The sequence below is a fragment of the Dromiciops gliroides genome, chromosome 1 (assembly GCF_019393635.1).
Source record: "Dromiciops gliroides isolate mDroGli1 chromosome 1, mDroGli1.pri, whole genome shotgun sequence".
NCBI lineage: Eukaryota > Metazoa > Chordata > Mammalia > Microbiotheria > Microbiotheriidae > Dromiciops > Dromiciops gliroides.
In genome coordinates, this window is record NC_057861.1 from 575131075 (window position 1) to 575153127 (window position 22053).

Consider the following 22053-nt stretch of genomic DNA (forward strand, 5'->3'; position numbering starts at 1 on the left):
TAAAAAACACAATAGAAGGTGGTCTAGCAGTACCAGATCTCAAACTGTATTATAAAGTGGTAATTATCAAAACAATCTGGTACTGGATAAGAAATAAGAGAGGTAGATCAGTGGAAGAGAATAGATAGAAACTATACTATAGTTAATGACTACTGTAATATGATAAACCCAAAGATCCAAGCTTTTGGAACAAAAACTCATTATATAACAAAAACTGATGGGAAAACTGGAAAACAGTATGGCAGAAATTAGGTATAGACCAACATCTCACACCATATACTAAAATAAGATCAAAATGGGTACATGATTTACACATAAAGGATGATACCATAAGAAAATTAAGAGAGTATGGAATTGTCTGTTGGTCAGATTTATGAACAGGGGAAGAATTTAGGACCAAAGAAAATATAGAGAATAAAATTAAATGTAAAATAGATCATTTTGATTATATAAAATTTAAAAGCTTTTGCAAAAACAAAACTAATGTAACCAAGATTGCAAGGGAAGTAGAAAACTGGGAAAGAATTTTCAAAACAAATATCTCTGATAAAGACCTCATATCTCAAATATATAAAGAACTGCATCAAATTTATAAAAATACAAGTCATTCCCCAATTGATAAATGGTCAAAGGATTTGAACAGGCAGAAATCAAAGCCATCAATATCATATTAAAAATGCACTAGTGCTCGCTTCGGCAGCACATATGCTAAAAAATTAGAATGATACAGAGATTAGCATCACCTCACACCTATCAGAGTGGCAAATATAACAAAAAAGGAAAATATTGGTTGTTGGATGGGATGTGGGAAAGTTGGGATGCTAATCCACTGTTGGTGGAGTTGTGAAAAGATCCAACCATTCTGGAGAACAATTTGGAACTATGTCCAAAGGGCTATAGAATTATGCATACCCATGGATCCAGCAATACCACTGCTAGGTTTATATCCCAAAGACATCCCCCAAAAGAGAAAAAGACCTATTTGTACAAAACTATTTATAGCAACTCTTTTTTGTGGTGGCTAAGAATTGGAAATCAAAGCAAAGCCCATCAACTGGGGAATGGCTAAACAAACTGTGATATATGATGGTGATAGAATATTATTGTGCAATAAGAAATGACAAGCAGGATGACTTTAGAAAAGCTTGGAAAGACATGTATGAAATGATGTACTGGGAAGTGAGAAGAACCAAGAGAACTCTGTACACAGAAACAGCAATTTTGTTTGACGAAGAACTATGAATGTCTTGACTATTCTCAGCAGCACAATGATACAAGACAATCTCAAAGGACTATTGATAAAACATACTATCCACCTCCAAAAAAAGAACTGATATTGATGGAACAGACTGAAGCATGCTATTTTTCACATTTTTACTTTTTTTCCCTGATTTTAGCTTGCTTGTACAGTGACAAGTATGGTGATGTTTTACATGATCATACATGTGTGGCCTATATCAGATTGTTTGCTGCCTTGGAGAAGAGGGAGGGGAGGGATTATTCTTGAATACTATTCTACTGTATTATGAAAATGTTTGTTTCATTTAAGTTCGGAATAAAATAAATACTTTTTAAAAAGGGGAATATCAATCTGGCAGCCATGTGGAAGAGAAATTGAAGAGGGGGAAGACTGAAAACAGAGATACCAATTTGAAGGCGTTAGCCCAGTCCAGAGGTAATGAGGGAGAGGGATAAACTAGGAGAGTTCAGAGGTTGTTTATTCCAACCAAACCTGACACAGAATATGCTCTAAAATTTTCCAGAAAAAAAATAGCCATTCACTTGGCAGAGAAAACAGAGCAAGGGTGAGATTTGAATAGTTCTGTCTCCTCTCCATCATCCATTATCCTCACCCATCTACCTTAAGCAGCTGTCCTATCCTTTTTTAATTCTAATTTCCCCCCAATATTACTTTGAAAACACCCATAAAGACATTTTTGGTTATTTTCCTTAGCATTTCTCATTATCCTCAACTCATTCTAAGCACTCCCAACACATTATTATAGGCATTTATACATTCACACATCATGAAAAGAGAGAAGAAAAAAGGGGAAAAGTTACATGATACATTTATTATATTTTTAAAGGAATAATAAGTTGTATATAATAGATTTGAGATTGCATGTACACTCATCTTTTTTCCTATTCTACTATGTTACTGAAATGTTAGTTTTATTTCTTAAGTTCAGAATAAAATAAATAAAATTTTAAAAACGTTAAAAAAAAGTGTGGGATCCAGGTCTGAATCCTGCATCTGATAATTACTGTATAACCTTGGACAAGTAATTTAACCTTTACAAATCTCAGTTTCCTCATCTATAAAATGAGGATAATAATAGCAATTAATTCATAAGGCTAATCTGAGGTTCAAAGGAAGATATAGAGGTATAGATATAGATAAAGATACACACGTGTGTATATATATCTTTTTGGGGGGAGGGCAATGAGGGTTAAATGACTTGCCCAGGGTCACACAGCTAGTAAGTGTCAAGTGTCTGAGGCTGGATTTGAATTCAGGTCCTCCTGAATCCAAGGCCTGTGCTCTATCTACTGTACCACCTAGCTGCCCTGTATGTATATCTATATATCTATATCATCTATATATATATATTGTGCTTTATAAAATGTAAAGTTCTCTCTCTGTCTCTGTCTCTCTCTGTCTCTGTCTCTCTCTGTCTCTTTGTCTCTCTCCTCTCATTGTTTTGAAACTAAGTTGCCACTTCCACTAAGCTTCCCCTCATTTTCACCCCAGTATCTAGTTCATCTTTGTTGGTCAGAAATCCTCCATGAAATTATGACTAAAATAGGCCACAAGCTGTAAACTAATCCAAAGCAAATTGGAACTATGCCCCGCCAAGTTACCAAACTGTGTATGCCCTTTGACCCAAGAACACTGCTATTAGGTCAATATACTAAAGAGATCCAAGAAAGAGGAAAAGAACCCATACATACAAAAATTTTATAACAGTTCTTTTTGTAATGACAAAAGAATTGGAAACTGAAGGGATGCCCATCTATTTAAGGAATGGCTCAGCAAGTTATAATATATGAATGTGATGGAATACTTACTGTCATACTATAAGAAATTATGAAGGAGATGGTTTTTAAAAAACCTGGGAAGACTTGTATGTACCAATGCAAAACGAAGTGAGAAGAACCAGAAGAAGAATTTATACAGTAACAGCAATATTGAAAAGATAATCAACTTTGAAAGATGTAGTAACTCTGGCCAACAACAATTTCAAAGGACTAATGATGAAACATGCTATCCACCTCCAGATGGAGAACTGATTAACTCAGTTCAGATTGAAGTCTATTTTTTTCTTTCTCTTCCTTTTTCTTGCTTTTTTTTTTTGAACATGGATAATACAGAATTTTGTTTTGAATTACTACACTTATTTGTAATGGGTTTTCTTTTTCTTGCTTTCTCAAGGAGTGGAAGAGGAGAAGGGGAAGGGGAAAGAATTTGGAACTGAAAATAAAATAAAATTGAATTTTATAAAAAGACAAGTCACAAAATCATTAGCTGTTCCTTTTAGAAGATGGAGAACTCCAGTAGCTCACACTCATATGGTTTTTACTGCTAAATGGAACTAGAAGAAAACATAACCAGCCATTGCAAAGTTATATTAACTAACTTCAACTGGGTCCCCACTTCAACAACACAATTCTTTTACTCCTTCCTAATTGATTCTCTGTCCCACTCCCCTGAGTGATTCTTCCCAAACTTCTTAATTCAAGTCTTCTATACCTTCTCCTCTCAGCCAAGGAGCTGGACCTTAGGGACTCTCCTAAGGAGCTGGTCCTTTTACAGTTTATATGGTTTAACTCCAGGAATAAGAAAAGAATGACAGGGATGAATGAGCAGCAGGTGCCTTTATACCCTGTTAGAGCAACAAACTCACTAGGAGCTCCCTCTGGTGCTCACATATCCCTGGCTGAAATTTCTTTTGTCCAAGTGATGTGTCTTAATTTTTGCCCATCAGAACGAGTCCTGCCTGAGTCCTAAATGCAACTGTAATGTGTCCAAATCCTGACTTGCCTAACGAAACCTTAGGCCACCAGCCTTGGACCGCCGCACTACTTTGTGAGTTCCCCATTTAACAGCTGAATTAAGTGTAACTCCCATCATTACAAGGTAGCTTATATAACTCAGGGAGATAAGGTGCCAGGGGGAATGTTTAATTTATAATAAAATAAACTTGACATCATGGAGAAGTCAAATACCTTAAAGATCAGAAGAATGAGCAGCGAGCGTCACTGCCCCTGTTTTAAGTTGAAATAACAAATACTGAAATTCCCTTTTCATGTATATGTGTTTGTGTGTGTGTGTGTATGTATGTATTTCCAAAAATACAAAGTATATTCAAGGGTTAAGATAGCCTTTAAGAGGGGCAGCTAGGTGGTGCAGTGGATAAAGCACCGGCCCTGGATTCCAGAGTACCTGAGTTCAAATCCGGCCTCAGACACTTGACACTTACTAGCTGTGTGACCCTGGGCAAGTCACGTAACCCCTACTGCCCCGCAAAAAAAAAAAAAAAAAGATAGCCTTTAAGATCCACATTTCCCCAAACTGGATATAGCAACTTTCTTTTTATGTGTAGCACAGATGTGTAGATGCAAAGATGGAAAGAAAGCTAAAACATATCTCATTTGCTATAAAATTTTAAGTTCTGAATGGCAGTAAAACAAGAAAGGAAGAAAGTAGCTGGTACACTTCAAGCACTGAAATATTTTCTGCCTTGTAATCTACAAATTATTCAAAATTATAACATTGTTAGTAACTTCCATAGACACAATGCTAATGGCTCTATGTAAATATAGCATTTCTAACAGTTCCTTCTTACTTTCAATACTTGATTATTTAGTCTAGACAGGAATATGTATTTTAAATATATTTTTAAAACCACTTAATAGGGCTCTTTTCTCTCATACTTACAACTTTTGAGTAATCATAAGGAGGAACATATTCTTCACGATATGTTGTCATATATTGCCTACAATTGATAAAACAATATTCATGAAAAGACACAATAGACAAAAATAATTTTTTTTCATGTCAGTTTGGGATGAGTCCATTAAACTATGACTGCCCCAGGTCTCTCTATGTTAAGCCAAAGAATGATTGTTGATCTGCATTGGTTGATAAAGTTTTCTCACTAAAAGTTCCCTAAACCAATGAAACCATAGCAGCAGCAGCACTGCCACCAAAGGCTGGCATTGAACAAAACTGTGAAATGGGCAAAACTTATCATCATTTCTGTCTCCCCAATAACAGTCTCCTTTGCCACAGAATTTAACCTACCCATATACTGAAGCCCTTATTATAGTTCAATCAAACAGGAACTTCCTAAGTACCCACTATGTTCCCGACACCATGCTAATACTATCCCTTGCTGCCCCCAAACATTTAAATGCCATACATCCCAAAGTTTTGACACCTCTGCCTCCATTAAAACTTATCTATGCTATATCCCACCTCTTCAAAATTCACTCTCCAATACTTGACAGTTAATTGGTTTAATAAATTATCTATACCCATGTGATACTTCAATACTTTTAGATAAAAGGAATTGGTATCTGTATCTGTGCCTCAGTTTCTTTATATGTTAAAACAAGGAAAATAGTACCTTCCCTATTTCCCTTATACAGTTGTAAGGATGAGAAAAGACAATGCCCATGGAGGAACTTTGAATAATCTGAAGTGTTCTGCAAATATAAACTGGTATTGATTGATATCTGCACCCAACAGCTAACATCTATGGAACATTCAGGTTTGCAAAACACTTTGCATATGTGATATCATGTGATCCTTATGACAACCTTATGAGGTAGTTATAATAAATATTATTACAGCCATTTTGAAGAGGAAGAAACCGAGGCCCAGGAAGGGTATGATTTGCCTATGTCTACATAGCTAGTTATAGGTTGAGTTGGGATTTGAACAGAGATTTCACCAAGTACAATTCTAGTATTGTTTTCACTACCTTACTATTAGCAATCATCATGATAGAGTAACAGGGGAATAGATAACAAAAAGTGTGGGGGCCAAATGAAACTATATCATGGTTAATGATCTAACAGAAAGATTGATTGACATGAGGCATAGGTGCTTTGGTGATATTTGAGCTATAAATGCCAACTAGATATACTGTGTGATATTAAAAAGGTAATGGCATAGAAATCTTCAGTTCTGTAAAGTTCTCATCCTTAGAAAAATAGTCTCCTCAATATCATAAGCACATCACATTACTTTCTGATGCGATTCACTAAGGCATAAAAGGCATGGAGGATTTCATCCCAAGAGAGATGGGAAGTTTTCAAGAATGACATTTTAATATTATAAACACCAATGATACCAATGAAGAAGAGAATGGATGCTGCCTAAATAGACTAATAAGAATACACAAGAAACTCAACGACCAACTTAAACTTTAATGACATACAGTAAATACTTCATCACATACTTACTAGCTATGTGACTATGGGCAGGTTTCTTAACCCCCTCCAGAGACTCAGTGTACTCATCCATAATAGAAAAAAAAACTGCATTATTTATCTTCACAGAAATGTGAGGAATGCCATTTGAAACGTAAGAGTGTTTTATGTGTCATTATTTCCATCATCACCATGATTGAAAATGGAAGAAAGGATAAGTAACTGCAGATAACAAGTGCAATAAAGCTCAGAATCAACTTAGGCTGGTGATAAATGGACACCAAAAGGGGATTTTGGAGGGGAGGGGCTATGTTACAGAAAAGAAGGCTAAAAAGGCAATAGAACTGATGTTTCTGAGGTCCTTTCTAGCTCTTAGATTCTGATTCCCCTGATCTGGAGAGACAGGTAATAATAACAGATTATAGTGAGAAGGCAGGAACCACTCAACTTTTATTTTGCTTTTTTGTGGTTTCCTAAAGAAATTGATCTTCAGACTAGAAAAGATACAACAAAAATGGTCGTCAAGGAGATGTAAAAAGGTAAGTGAAGATGTGACAAGAGAGCATCTAGTACCCTAGACAAATTCAAGGTACCAGTCCAGGAAGTTTTACCTCCCAGGTTGAATGTGATTGTTGAGCCACTGTCAGTGAATCTTAAAAAATTATGGCAAATAGTAGAGGTGCCAGAAATTTAGAAATGGGAAAATGTCTCAGTTTTCAAGAGTTTCAAAGCTCTAAGACACTGAGCTTGACTTCAAATCCTGGTAAAATTCTAGAATATATTATTAGAGGGAAGATACATAAGCTTTTATTTGGTTTGTATTTTTGTGATTTTTTTTTCTTTCTTTTTTTTTTTTAGTGAGGCAACTGGGGTTAAGTGACTTGCCCAGGGTCACACAGCTAGTAAGTGTTAAGTGTCTGAGGCCAGATTTGAAGATACACAAGCTTTTAAAGAGCAAACCAAGGGTCACTGGATGTCAGCATGCTTCATCCAAATTTAACTAATTTTCTTTATGAACAGAGCAACTAGATTTAGACTCAAGGGAATTGCAAACACATAAGCTGCTTACATTTCAATAAAGCATCTATCAATGTTTCATGCTATCTTTATGGAGAAGGCAAGATGTAGGCTGGATAATATTATAGTTGGGCTATTCAGAACTAGTTGAATGAAAAGACCCAAAGAATAAGCCATGTTATTCTTAATTACAGCCACATATTAAATTTAGAGGTGTGTTAAGATAATGGATTTAGCAGATACTCAGGGACCCACCTGGAGATTTAAACTGATTGAATTAGATAAGGCTGTTGACTGCTTACTAGAGTACAAGCACATCTGACTGGTACTTAAGGGTACTTAAGAAAGTAATTGTTCTCAGAAGCTAGCAACTTTGAACTTTGACCACCTTCAGGCCCAGACAACCAATCAGCTTGAAGAACCTCTCATTTCTGGGAGGGGAACAGGAAGAAGGAAGTGGAGGCTTTGTAGAGGGGTCACTCTCTTTTGGCTGGAGAGATTGGCATGGTGGCAGAGGACTTCACAGGGGAGTTTAGGAAAGCTAGCATTGCCAGGTTATAGGAAATCTGTTCTCAATCTTTCTCTTTCTTTTACTATCTTTCGATAAATCCTTAAAAAACGTAAATTTGTTTATCAGTCATTTCAGTTTCCCCCCAAACTGGGGGGACAGATTAGAACCCACATTTAGAATTTTAAATTACACAGAGGTAAGTGTAATGGAGTGCCCCAAGTTTTTGACCAAGTGCTAAATGCAGAGTACCTCAATGTCTTCCTCTCCTAATTTTAATTATGTGCAAATGTTTCTGACTGTTAAGGAGGAAGGAAATAATAATGGCATTTTAAAATTTCTTGGTATCCATTTCTTTGAAATGGAAAGTATGGCATTGTTTATAAAATATTTCTGGAACTCATTCAGTATTTTTTCCATGACTTGGCAAATATATATATACATATATATATATGTGTGTGTGTGTGTGTATACATACACTTAGATGTATGTATGTATGTATATTTGGATGAAGGCACAGATGATAGAGGTTTGCAGATATGCAAATGACCCAAAGCTAGTATGCTGGATGAGAAGGTGGTGTTGATAAAGGTCTCAGCAGATTAGAATAATGGGCTAAATCTAATGGAATGAAATTTAAAGTCCTATTATTGGGTTCAAAATATTTCCTGTACAAGTACAAGGTGTGATAGACATACCTGGATTTGGGTTATATGAAAAAGACCTAGACTACTGTTTAAGAGATTATATGACATATACTTTATAGTGTCTAGGCTATAAAGTAACTGTCTTCTGTATTCTGTCCTGGTTGGATCACATTTAAAGTATTGTGTTCAGTTGCCTTTTTGGGAAGAAAATTATCAAACTAGGCTGTGTCCAAAAGAAAGAGAGCAGGTCAGGGAACATACCAAACAAAGTCATTTACTATAACAATCCGGGTGAATTCTTCCAACTACAGAATGGACTAAAAGTGTTTGTAAAAGCCCTATGTATATAAAGCACTAGGTATTCTAACTACACCTCTTTTAAGTAAGTGACAAGAATTACTATTTTAAGGTGAATCATGAATGCTTGTCTCAAACAGACAACAAACGCCAGTCTTGTGATTACAAAGTTTTTTCATTAATACTTTTTTTCTCTATGAATTTTTTAAGCCTATTTATAAGGAAAAGAAGCACTGTCTTTGTAGAAAAGGTCCACAATTTAGTAGGCCCAAGGTTATAGTATAGACAAAAAGAAACAGATTGTCAAATGTAATTACAATTAATTTGATGGATCCTGAAATTTCAGATAAATGTCCTCTGATAAAGATCTCCCTTATGACAAAGTTATCTATTTAAACTGCTTCACCATAAGAGTTAACATGAGGATTATAGTCACTTTATAATTATGGTTTTGCAGCATAACTAGAAACACATCATTCTGGTCCATTGATCAAACTCATTTTTATTCATTGCCTTTTCCCTCTTGATGTTTAGGGGTTTTTTTGGTTTTTTGTCTTTTTACGGGGCAATGGGGGTTAAGTGACTTGCCCAAGGTCACACAGCTAGTAAGTGTCAAGTGTCTGAGGCTGGATTTGAACTCAGGTCCTCCTGAATCCAGGGCCGGTGCTTTATCCACAGTGCCACCTAGCCGCCCCTGTTGATGTTTAGTTTTAACTGCTGTACAGTTGGCAAGAAGCAAAAGAATAGTTGAGATCTATGAGAGAATATTCTAAAATAGTATATTTGGTGAATTTTCCAAAAATGGTATTCTATGTGTATTCAAAGACAGTGTTTATGTCTTTAATACCTTGAATTAAATAAAACAAATGGTTCTGATCAAGCATTTAAATGAATAAAATCTTATTTCCTAATGAACTATATATTCTCCACATTCATCCAACAAGATGGACTTTTATAACTATGAGTTTTCAATTATTATGTCAAATAGAAAAACTAACCACACCACTTACCCATTATCTTTAAAGTATTTTTACCCTAGAGTCACAGACAGAATCACAGAATTTCAGAGGTGAACGGGACCTCACAAGGCTAAGTAGTTCAACCTATACTCATTATAATATACAGCTCATTCTATTTTCAAACACCTCTAATGTTTAAGAAGTTATTTTTTCCCTGACATCAACTTGCCATTTGGCAATGTCTACCCTTTTTTTCCTGGTTCTCCCCTCTGGGACCAAACAGAACAAAGTTAATCCTAAGTGATAAGCCTTCAAATATTTGAAGACAGCTATTATGCCTCTGGTGAGACTCCTATTCTCCTTGACAAACACCCCCAATACCTTCAACTAATCCTCATCTTCCTATAGAACATCCAAGAGCAAATGAAATTATTCCAAACCATCTGTGGTCTATAGAATATCAAGTGGAGATTAAAAAAAAAAAACTGGTATGCTTTTGGTTCATATCTGCAGGCATCATGAATTGTCTCTTGGTGATTTAGTTTGGTTTATTTCAGTTCTGAATGCCACAATCAGAACTGTATGATTGTTATGTAATATTAATATATTAAGATACAGATAATACTTATGAAAGGGCAGATAGGTGCTGTAATGGATAGAGCACTGGACTTGGAATCAGGAAGATTCATCCTCATGAGTTCAAATCCAGCCTCAGACACTTACTAGTTATGTAACCCTGGGCAAGTCACTCAACCCTGTTTGCTTCAGTTTTCTCATCTGTAAAATGAACTAGAGAAATAAATGAATGAATGAATGAATGAGTAAATGAATAAATAAATAAATAGATAAATAAATGAATGAATGAATGAATAAATAAATAAATGAATGAATAAACAAATAAATAAAAGGGGCAGCTAGATGGCACAGTGGATAGAGCACCGGCCTTGGATTCAGGAGGACCTGAGTTCAAATCCGGCCTCAGACACTTAACACTTACTAGCTGTGTGACCCTGGGCAAGTCACTTAACCCCAATTGCCTCACTAAAAATAAATAAATAAACAAACAAATAAATAAATGAGTGAATAAATAAATAAATAAATAAATGAACTAGAGAAGTAGATAGCAAACAATCCCAGAATCTTAGCAAGGAAAACCCCAAGTGGGGTCACAAAGTGTTGGACAAGACTAAAATAACTGAACAACAACATACTTATGGAGATTGTACCAGGGCTTCAGCAGATCTAATAGGAGCTATAATCCCTAGCTTCTATATCCCTAGAATCATATTGTAATTTGTCTAAGCACTATGGTTAGAGAGATGGAAATGGAACAATAGTATTTTGACCATTTTCCCAAGTAAGCTTGCACCTTAACTCACATTTATAGAGTACTTTAAAAATGCTTGTGAGGTAGATAGCACAGGTATTGCTACCTTCCTTTTACAGATATAGAAACTAAGGAGAGATTAAAGGACTTGTTACTGATCTCTCAGTTAGCAAGTACTATCAGACAAAGCCCCAGTCAGATCAAATCTATGTTATTGCCTAATTCAGAGATCCCTACTACCCCTGAAGTAAAAGATTTTGCTAATAATACATGTTTATGATGTTCCTTTGTAACACACAGGATGATCTGGATACCTTCATTTTTGATGTCCTTCATTTTCTTCTACATCACTGACATATCCTTTATTGTGGATTTTTAAAAAAACTTCATTTGGGACTACTCTTACTTAATTAGATTGCTCCAAGATACCTTTAGTCATCAAAGATACATTATTTTAACAGTTTCTTTCCTTCAAATTTGGGGAAAGCACATTAATTTAGTCGACATATTATTATATAATAATTGTCATGTACTTTTAGATATATTAAAATAGGTGTCATACTTATCAATGGGCAAAATAACATTAAACATAAGACTGATAAAACAAATGGTACTTGAGGATTTTTTTCATTCTCTGACCTAGTGTACATACTTCAGAAAATCAAATATCCCTGACTCATTATGTGATATTTTCTATTATTGGTGGCATTTTTAGTAAATTACTAACATTTTACGGTGATCTGGTGGATGTCGAGAAAAGACAGCTCCAAAACCTCTTCTGGGCAATCCAGTGTCCCTGAAAACAAGAGGAAAATTTAGAAAACAAGTCAGACTGCCACTTTTAAAATGTCAAAACATAAGAAACTCGTTTGAAGGAGAATTTCAATAACTATTTTAAAAATTACTATATTGGAGAAAATGGTAGAAAAGTTTATATCTTTCTAGAGAGAAAAATTGGGTGGCTAGGTAGCATAGTAGAACACTGAGCCTGGAGTCAGGACTACCTGAGTTCAAATCTGGCCTCACACACTAGCCTCAGTTCCTCCTCTGTAAGATGAGCTGGAGAAGAAAATGGCAAAACACTCTAGTATCTTTACCAAGAAAATGCTAAATGGGGTCACAAAGAGTCAGAAATGACTGAACAACAGAGAGGAAAATATTTTTATACCAAAAAAGTTTGCTAAGTTTTTTTTTGATTCTGATGACATAACAGCTGATTTATCCACCCCTTCCTCTTTAATATATTTGTTCATATATTATTATATATTATAATTATCTATGTGCTGTCTCTCCCTAGTAAACTATAAAGTCCATAAGGGAGAGGTCCTCATTTTATCTGAATGTATTTTCCCTCTACAAACAGTGTTCTGTGATCAGTAGACAATATATTCTTGCTGTTTTTATTAAATGATCATGCAAATTAGTGTGATATTTACATATTATGTGTCATGAACATAACATAACTCAAACATATTCTTCTAATATTTCCTTATGGTTTGGAGAGAATTCTGAGGTCTTGAAAACCATGCTAACAGGACAGGCATTAAGGGTTAAAGAGTATAGGCTGGTTATGAATTGTATACCTCTGGTCCAAGGGCTAGTCAAGCTAAATTTAGAAAGATTCATCATAGCAAGTCTCATGGAATATCATTTAGATAATTACATTTATTCTCTATTTTATATTACTATTGAAGGCCTGCCACAAGCAGCTCCATGAAACTATAAATTGCTGAGCCTCATCTGTGGAGGAATTTTCACACAGGAAGTTCTTACACTGCTAAAATCACAGACATATACAAAAAAAGACCACCACAGGTTTATTGTCCTCTTGAATAGGTCCTACTTTTAAGGTTCATGCTCTATAAAAATAAACACAAATATTAAGAATACCGTTCAACAATTCCAGAATCAAATGTGTCATTATTCAGCAGGGGTAAACCGCTTCTTTCCACAAATTCTTTGTTTACATAAGGTTGCTCCATCTGTTCATGTGCTTCTGATTTCCAAGGCTGGAAAAACAGGGGTTATGCATAAGAAAAATAAATAACCCAGCAAAAAGGTCAGTAAATGTTTCTATTGAAGTGTATACTACCCTTATTTCTTTCTGTGTGTGTGTGTGTGTGTGTGTGTGTGTGTGTGTGTGTGGCAATTGGGGTTAAGTGACTTGCCCAGGGTCGTACAGCTAGTAAGTGTTAAGTGTCTGAGGCTGGATTTGAACTCAGGTCCTCCTGAATCCAAGGCTGGTGCTCTATCCACTGTGCCATCTAGCTGCCCCGCCTTATTTCTTTATAATAGCAAATACCCTCTGACAGTCTCCAAAATTAGTTAATTAAGATTGAATGTGTATCTGAGAAAAGAAAAAACCAAATTTATTTTTAATAACTATGGAAAATGCTATTTTAATATCAGTGTAAACAATTATTTTTTCTTTTTCAATCCCCTTTTTCTTTTCTCAAGAGGAAAATAAATTCTGTTCATTCATTTTTATTTCATTTCTCTGTGAAATAGCAATGTTCAATAAGATAACCCTTAGAACTCAATATTAGCCCCACAAAAAATCCTAGAAGACCATAATCCTATGGTATACATGTATGTGATGGAAAACACTGCCTCCACCTCCACCTCCAGGGGCAAATCACTTCCCCAAATCTAAGAATGAGATGAATCCCTGAACCATTGGATGAATCCCCAGTCTTGTCAATGTTTCTGACTAAAAATGAAAGGTATCCACTTGTTTAAATTCTTGGAGCTCCCAACCATAGGGAAAGGTGGAGGTGGCATCACAGTAGATTTACAAAAGCCCCCCATTTACTTAAGGCCAGGAAATACTCAGCCTTTATGGCTCTATGCATTCTTTTGGATTCTGTCCTAGGTTCTGTGACTCATATCCTAGCTCTTTGTATTCAGTTCTAGAGACTGGAACCATGAGGTTCCTTTGAGCTTTGACTCCCTTAGATCTGAGGCTGCCTGAAGTCCAGGCTTTCTGATCTTTCCTCTCAGCTTTTTATCTGGCCACTTTTATCTCTAGTTGCCCAGACACTGACTGTCTGAGTCTTTATCCTAGCATTATGAGATATGGTGTTGGGCTTTTCATTCTATTCTCAAATAGGAAAAGAAAATAATCCTTAGGAAAATGTACCAGCTGGCATTTTAAGATGGCAGACTGCCCCACAAATTAAAATCAGGTGCATTTTGATACCCATCATTAGCAAACTATTTAGTCAAGTTATATTGAAAAGGAAGAAACAAACATAAACAATATGCAGAGAAAATCACAGCCAATCAAATGACAGCACTGGTGACTGTTATCTTCTGATGAAAATACAATATCTAAAAGTATTTATTATCTGTCATAAGAAACATATTTTAGAAAATATCCCTATTTTGAAAAGTTCTCTTCAGCGAGGAGGAACCAGATACACCCAAACAAAATGAAAGGACAAGCAAATTTTATTTTTTAAAAGTGCTCATGGGGCAGCTAGGTGGCACAGTGGATAGAGCACTGGCCTTGAACTCAGGAGGACCTGAGTTCAAATCCGGCCTCAGACACTTAACACTTACTAGCTGTGTGACCCTGGGCAAGTCACTTAACCCCAATTGCCTCACAAAAAAAAATGCTCACAAGGAAAATTATCTCAGAGAAAATAAGTCAACTTAAATAAATAAATAACACCCCCCCCCCAAAAAAAAATCCAACATGATTAATAAACATTATGTTGAAAGAGAAACTGAAGAGTGGTCACCAAAAAGAATAAAAACCCCAAAATTGAAAATGGATCTATTTTAAAACTTTTCAGAGTGACTTAAGATATCTCTAGAGTTGGGATTAAAAATCAATAAAAGGGGCAGCTAGGTGGCACAGTGGACAAAGCACTGGCCCTGGATTCAGGAGGACCTGAATTCAAATCTAGCCTCAGACACTTGACACCTACTAGCTGTGTGACCCTGGGCAAGTCACTTAACACTCATTGCCCTGCCCCCCCCCCACCAAATCAATAAAAGGAGAGGAAATATAGGCAAATAAGAGAGAAGACACTAAAGAAAATTCAGAAGTGATAAGGGGAAAAGACAGTGCTATTCCACAGTCCAGGAGAAGGTTGGTGCTGAGAGCTAGGACCTAACCTGTGATCCAAACTTGCACTCATGGAGATGTGAAGGAGCTTAGGCCACCCTTGATTTGGTTCCAGTCCATTCCCCACATTCTCAGAAAAAAAAAACCAAACTTCCCAGTATTCTCTAGAGACATCTAGACAGAGCAGGAGATACAGGTTTGGATCTAGAGTTAGGCAGACTTGAGTTCAAATACAACTTCAGATACGTTACTACCCTGGGCAAACCACTTAAGCTCTTTCTTCTTTAGGAGTAAAATGGAGATAACACTTACCTACCAGGGTTGTTGCGAGGATCAAATGAGAATTAATATTTGTAAAGTGATTTGCAAATCTTAAAGTTATCACCTTATAGATAATCACAATTAGCTGTTATTATTTTTATTCACACCCCCCCCAAAACTGAGGAGAAATATTCAAAACATTGACAAAAAAATATATATGTCAAGAACCATTTCCCAATAGATAAGTAGTCCAAATTCTCAAAAGAATTGCAAACTCTAAATGACAACATGGAAATATACTCCAAATTATTAACTGTAAGAGAAATAGAAATTAAAACGTATTTGAGGTTTCATCTCATACCACCTCAATTGAGAGAGATTACAAAAGATGAGAAGGACCAATGTTGGAGGTAATATAGTAAGACAGCCATAGTAGGGGCAGCTAGGTGGCGCAGGGGATAAAGCACCGGCCCTGGATTCAGGAGGACCTGAGTTCAAATTTGATCTCAGACACTTGACACTTGTTAGCTGTGTGACCCTGGGCAAGTCACTTGACCCTCATTGCCCCCCGACACACACACAAAAAAGACAGCCGCAGTGATATAACTGCTGGAAGAGGTGTGAAATGGCCCAGGATTTCTGGATTTTCAGTTTGGAATCATGCAACAAAAGTTATTGAAATATTCATATCCTTTGATTCAGAAATCTGACTATGAATATTCTCCAAAGAAGTAAAGGACAGGAACAAAGACTGAATATATGTCAAAATATTCACAGCAGCACTTGGTGATAGCAAAGAACTGGAGACAAAGTAGAGTCCCCAGAATTGAGAAATAGCCTTTAAATACTATTATACATCCAGAAACTATCAGGATTGTAGATCTAGAGCTGCAAGGGACCTCACAGGCCATTGCATTTAAAATGTTCAATTTATGGATGAGGAAACTGAGGCTAACAGTGATTTAAGTGATTTGTCCAAGGTTCCATAAGCAAGAAGTATCAGAGCCAGTTCCCTTGACTCCCTCTAAAGCCAATGGTCTTTCTACTGTACTGCAAATATAATGAAATGTTATTGTGCAGTAAGGAATTGCAAATATTAAGAAGTCAGAAAAACATGGGAAGATTTATGTGAACTAATTATTAAATGAAATAAGTAGAAACAAGAAAATAATATAAATAATGCAACATAGTAAATGAAAAAAGTCACAAAGAGAAATTCAAACTCTGAGTAATGGAAAAACCAATAAAAGTCCAAGAGAACAAAAATGAAACGTACCTCTCCTCTCTCATGGCAGAAAATTGGGAAATTACCATGAAAAAAATAATGCCTATCTTGTCATGCAGAAACTATCTTGGATATTTTTGCTCAAATGTTTTTCTTTGTCACAGGGGAGAGTTCAATTTGGAGGTAAAAGAGTTTGAAATAACTATGTTATAAAAAAAAAAAAAAGACAAAAGAGCATCAACAATTTTTTTCCAAAAAAAATCTGAGATGCACTATGCTCCCTTCTCCCCTTACTAACCAGACCATAGGGAGAATGCAACCTATCCCCCATCCCTAAATCAGACAAAAGGTTTCCTCCTGACAAAGCATCTTCAGCTCACACCAAAGGCATTTTCACTGCTTCTATCCCAGAACAGAAAAATGAGGAGTAAACAAAAGAAAATCTACAACTCAGTAAAGAACTTCTGTAGTAAAACCTAAACTGAACAATTAATGGTCAGGCTGGAAGAAGTTCCCATGTAGAAATCAAATTGGAAAATAAGTATATTAAATAAATTAAAACAGGACTTAAAAACAGTTTTTTTAAACACCAAGAGAGAAAGCGATAACTAGAGGAGCTGCAAAACACATTGGAGTTCTAAAAACATCTATGAAAGTGGCAAATAATAATAGAATCAAGAAAACTGATGAAAGGGCAACAGACAATAAAAATCAAAGTGAAGAATAAACCAAGTAACATACCTGGGGAAAAAAGCCAACTAAAAGATATGCAATGCAAGAAAACAGATTTGGAAGACATCGCAAGAAGTATAAATGTGGGATATGTTGAAATCTCAAAAAGTACTAAAAAGAAAAAAAAATTAGACATTATATTTGAGGATCTGATAGGAGAAAATTTTCCACAGACAAGGCAAACCTCTATAAGTAAAGAAAATACATAGTGTGAGAATCAGAGCACCACCACCCTGCTGAGAGGGACATTGTGAGAACCAGGGCGATGCCAGCCTGAAAAGAAAACATGTGACTAAACATCCAGAAGCTGTCTGGTGTCCGGAAGTTACCACCTGTAAGTCTTCTCTATCAATGCTATCAACCAATTAGCTTGGAGCTGTGTGTGTAGGGACTGGACTTCCTCGAGAGAGAGAAGGGGTGAGAAGGGTCTTTCCATTGGAGGTCGCAAGAGGAAAGGCTTCAGGTGCAGGGAGCTAGAGTTTTTTCTTTCTTTCTCCACATGTTCTCTTTCCTAACCCCTAATATACTTTAATAAATACTTAATGCCCAAAGATTGGTGCTATATGTTTCTAATTTAAGGCAAACACTCATTAGATTTTAAACATCACAGTTAGAATTTTTAGGCTTAAAAGTTGGACACTAGCAAGGAGAAAACACTAAGTCATATAAATGTATACTAGCAATAAAGCATCTTTTTAACAAGATAATATCCTTAAAATAATGAATACATATGGAGTAAAAAAATGACTTTTCTCCCTGGTGTCCCAAGTTGTATAAAAAAAACAATGATTAGGAGTTTTTGTGGAAACCCAATAGAAGGAATCGAAATAAAGCAAATACCCTTTAAGGGGTGGGGAGTAGGGAAGGGAACCCACGTGTACAAAAATATTTGTAGCAGCTCTCTTTGTGGTGGCAAAGAATTGGAAATCGAGGGAATGCCCATCAATTGGAGAATGGCTGAACAAGTTGTGGTATATGAATATAATGGAATACTATTGTGCTGTAAGAAATGATGAACAGGCAGATTTCAGAAAAACCTGGAAAGACTTAAGTGGATTGATGCTAAGTGAAGTGAGCAGAACTGGGAAAACATTGTACACAGTAACAGAAACATAAGATAAGGGCAGGGGTACCAGTGGACTGGGGGGAAGGATTCAATTGTCCCACCCCAGTGGGCAACCAGGAAGAAATCCTGAGTGGCTGAAGGCCCAGGTGGGGGAGGGGAGCAGGGGAGCTGTCTCATCGGAAGCTGAGAACCACACCACAGAAAGCTTTGCTGGTTGGTTTCTTAGTAAATAGGCCTGAGGTTATCTCCAGACCTGAGAACAGGTCAGGTGAGATTAAAACCTGTCCCCCACCTCAACCCCAAACACCTAGGACCCTCTGAAGCTGAGAACAGGAGCAGAGCCAAAAAGCAGCCTCACCCCCCCACCACCCCCAGTGGAGAGTTTAAATCAAATGAAAGCGAGGCCAGGCAGGCTGAGAAGAAACCCAACCATCGCCAGAGCCACGCTGTAGATTGAACAGTGTGTCCTGGAGGCAGAGCCACACTTTAAGAAGGAGTTAAAAGCCAAGAAATAGTAAGCCAGGATGAGTAGGCAGAGAAAGCAGAAGACCATCAAAAACTTCTTTGGGGGAAAGGTAGACCACAATATATCCTCAGAAGAAGAAGATAATAACAGGGTCAAAGCTCCAACATCCAAAGCTTCCAAGAAAAATATGAATTGGTCTCAGGCCATGGAAGCTCTCAGAACGGACTTTGAAGAGAAAGTAGGAGAAATAGAAAGAAGATGTAGAGAAAAGGAGGAAAGAATGGAAAGGGAAATGAGAGTGATGCAGGAGAGTCATGAGAAAAAAGTCAACAGTTTGAAAAGCCAAATGGAAAAGGAGATTAAAAAACTGTCTGCTGAAAATAACTGCCTAAGAATTAGGATTGAACAAATGGAAGCCAGTGACCTTATGAGAAACCAAGACACAGTAAAGCAAATCCAGTTGAATGAAAAAATAGAGGGCAATATGAAATATTTCCTTGGAAAAACAGCTGACCTAGAAAATAAATCTAGGAGAGATAATTTGAAAATCATTGGACTACCTGAAAACCATGACCAAAACAAAAGCTTAGACACCATCCTCCAAGAGATTGTGAGGGAAAATTGCCCTGATATTCTAGAAGCAGAAGCTAAAATAGAAATTGAAAGAATCCACCAATCACCTCCTGAAAGAGATCCCAAAAGGAAAACCTCCAGGAATATTATAGCCAAATTCCAGAACTCCCATGTGAAGGAGAATCTAGCTGCAAGCAGCTAGAAAAAAGGAATTCAAATACTGTGGAGTTCCAATAAGGATAAAGCAAGATCTAGTAGCTTCTACATTAAAGGATCAAAGGGCATGGAATATGATATTTCAGAGGGCAAAGGAACTAGGACTTCAGCCAAAAACCATGTACCCAGCAAAACTGAGTATAATCTTTCAGAGGCAAAAATGGGATTTCAATGAGAAAGAGGTCTTTCAAGCATTTGTGATGAAAAGACCTGAACTGAATTAAAAAATTTGACTTTCAAATACAAGACCCTGGAGAAGCATAAAAAGGTAAACAGGAAAAAGACTTCATGAGGAATATTAAAAGATCAAACTGCTTATATTCCTACATGGGAAGATAATACTTCGAACTCATAAGAACTTTCTCAGTAAGCAATTCATAGAAGACGGGGCTGAACTGAATATGAAGGGATTATATCTGTAAAGCATTTATGTTTTGTTCTTTGTAGGGCAGACGGGGGGTGGGTATCTTATGTCTGGGGCTGGATTTGGGCTTGGGGCCTCCTGGGTCCAGGGCTGGTGCTTTGTCCACTGTGCCACCTATCCATGATGACATCATTAAAATAGGGTTGAGGTGTAGGAGGAATAAACTGGGGGAGGGAGAAGGGGAGAGATGGTCTGGGGAGAGGTAGTTCACATGAAGGAAACAAGAAGAAAGCTTATGGAGGAGAGTGGAAGAGGGGGAAGGAGTTGGGGAGTGAGTGAACCTTAATATCATCAGAATTGGCTCAAAGAAGGACTAACATACATACTCAAGTAGGTATAGTAATATATTTTTGCCCTGGGGAGGGAGAAAAGAGAGGGGGAGAAGGGAAGGAGGAAAGGGCAGATTGGGGGAGAGAGCAGTAAAAAGCAAAACACTTTCAAGGAAGATGAAGATGTTCTGCATTACTGCACCAGTATGACATATTGAATTGCTTGATCTCATAGGGAGGGTTGAGGAGAGAGGGAGGAAGAACAATTTAGAACAAAGAATTAGCTCAGGGACCCTGATCTCATTGTAGTGGGCTCATGGAGGGGATAGCTTTCATACCCAATTGGGAGGAGCAATCTATTTAACCCTGCAGGAAAATAGGAGGGGAAGAAGATAAGGAAGGAAGGGTGAAAAAAGGGAGTGCAGAGTGAGGGAGAGGATAGTCAGAAGTAAAATACTTCTGAGGAAGAATAGGAAAAAAGAAGAGAGAGTATGTCATGGGAAGGGAATGGGATGGAGGGAAATAGTTATGATGATTGATTATAATGGCAAAACATATGGTACCTACTTTGCTGGGCTTTTATGAAGAAAATTCTCTGTCAAGCTTAAGGTACTATATACAGGTTATGATGAACAGGATACTATCAGAAAAACTTGGAAAGACCTACATGAACTGAAGCAGAGCGAAATGTACTGTATACAAAATAACCGCAATAGTGAGGGATGATCTGCTGGGAAGCATGTGGTTATTTTCAGCAAGGCAATGATCCAATATAACCCTGAAGGACTTATGAAGATTGCAGCCCATCTGCAGAGAAAGAACTGATAGTATCTGAAAACAGATGGAAACACATTTAAATTTTTTTTTCTTTTCCTCTTTGACAATTCCTTAATCTGAAGTTTTGGGGTTTTTTGACTGTTTTCTCTCACAACTAGCTAATATGGGAATTTTTCCATGACTACTCATGTATAACTTATTTTGAATTGCTTGAGTTCTTGTGGGGGGGGTGAATGGAGGGGGGGAAGAGAAGTTGGAACACAAAGTTTTTTAAAAATTGATGTTAAAATTTTGTTTTTACATATATTTTGGAAAATAAAATTCTATTAAAAAAAAAAGAACCACTTTTCCTATGGTGTGATATAGGGGTCCTTCACAATCCTGGTTGCCAAACTCAGGCCCTCTCCTCCTTATTGATGTCCTTCCCATTATGGACTGACCAGAGCAGAATACAGAAGATCCATCATCTCCCTAATCCCCAACATTGTAACTGGTATTGCAGTCAAAGACTCGATTAACAATGATTTGTTGTGAATCATAGTCATTCTATTTGTCCTAGAAATATGTGATATTGCTATTGTTGGTGCTGTTGTTATTACTAAATTGTATCCATCTTGAAGGCAGCAATTGTATCTTATTCGTCTTTATATTCTCCTAGTCCCTAGAACAATGCAGAGAGTAGATACTCAATTAATATTTGTTGAATAAATGAATGGAAATTGAAGTGAATGAATGAGTGAAGCACAAACTTTCAAATATGTTTTAAGAGAATTATAAAT

General features: G+C 36.6%; 1 protein-coding gene across 1 annotated transcript in view; it reads right to left on the reverse strand.

Annotated features, from left to right (window-relative positions):
* CFAP95 (cilia and flagella associated protein 95) overlaps positions 1-22053 on the reverse strand; it is a 90056-nt gene that overhangs the window by 18409 nt on the left and 49594 nt on the right. The window contains exons 3-5 of the mRNA XM_043977767.1: positions 13084-13202; positions 11921-11989; positions 4940-4997 (exon numbers count right to left, since the gene is read on the reverse strand). Coding sequence (XP_043833702.1) covers positions 4940-4997; positions 11921-11989; positions 13084-13202 — 246 coding nt within the window. The remainder of the gene's footprint in view (positions 1-4939; positions 4998-11920; positions 11990-13083; positions 13203-22053) is intronic.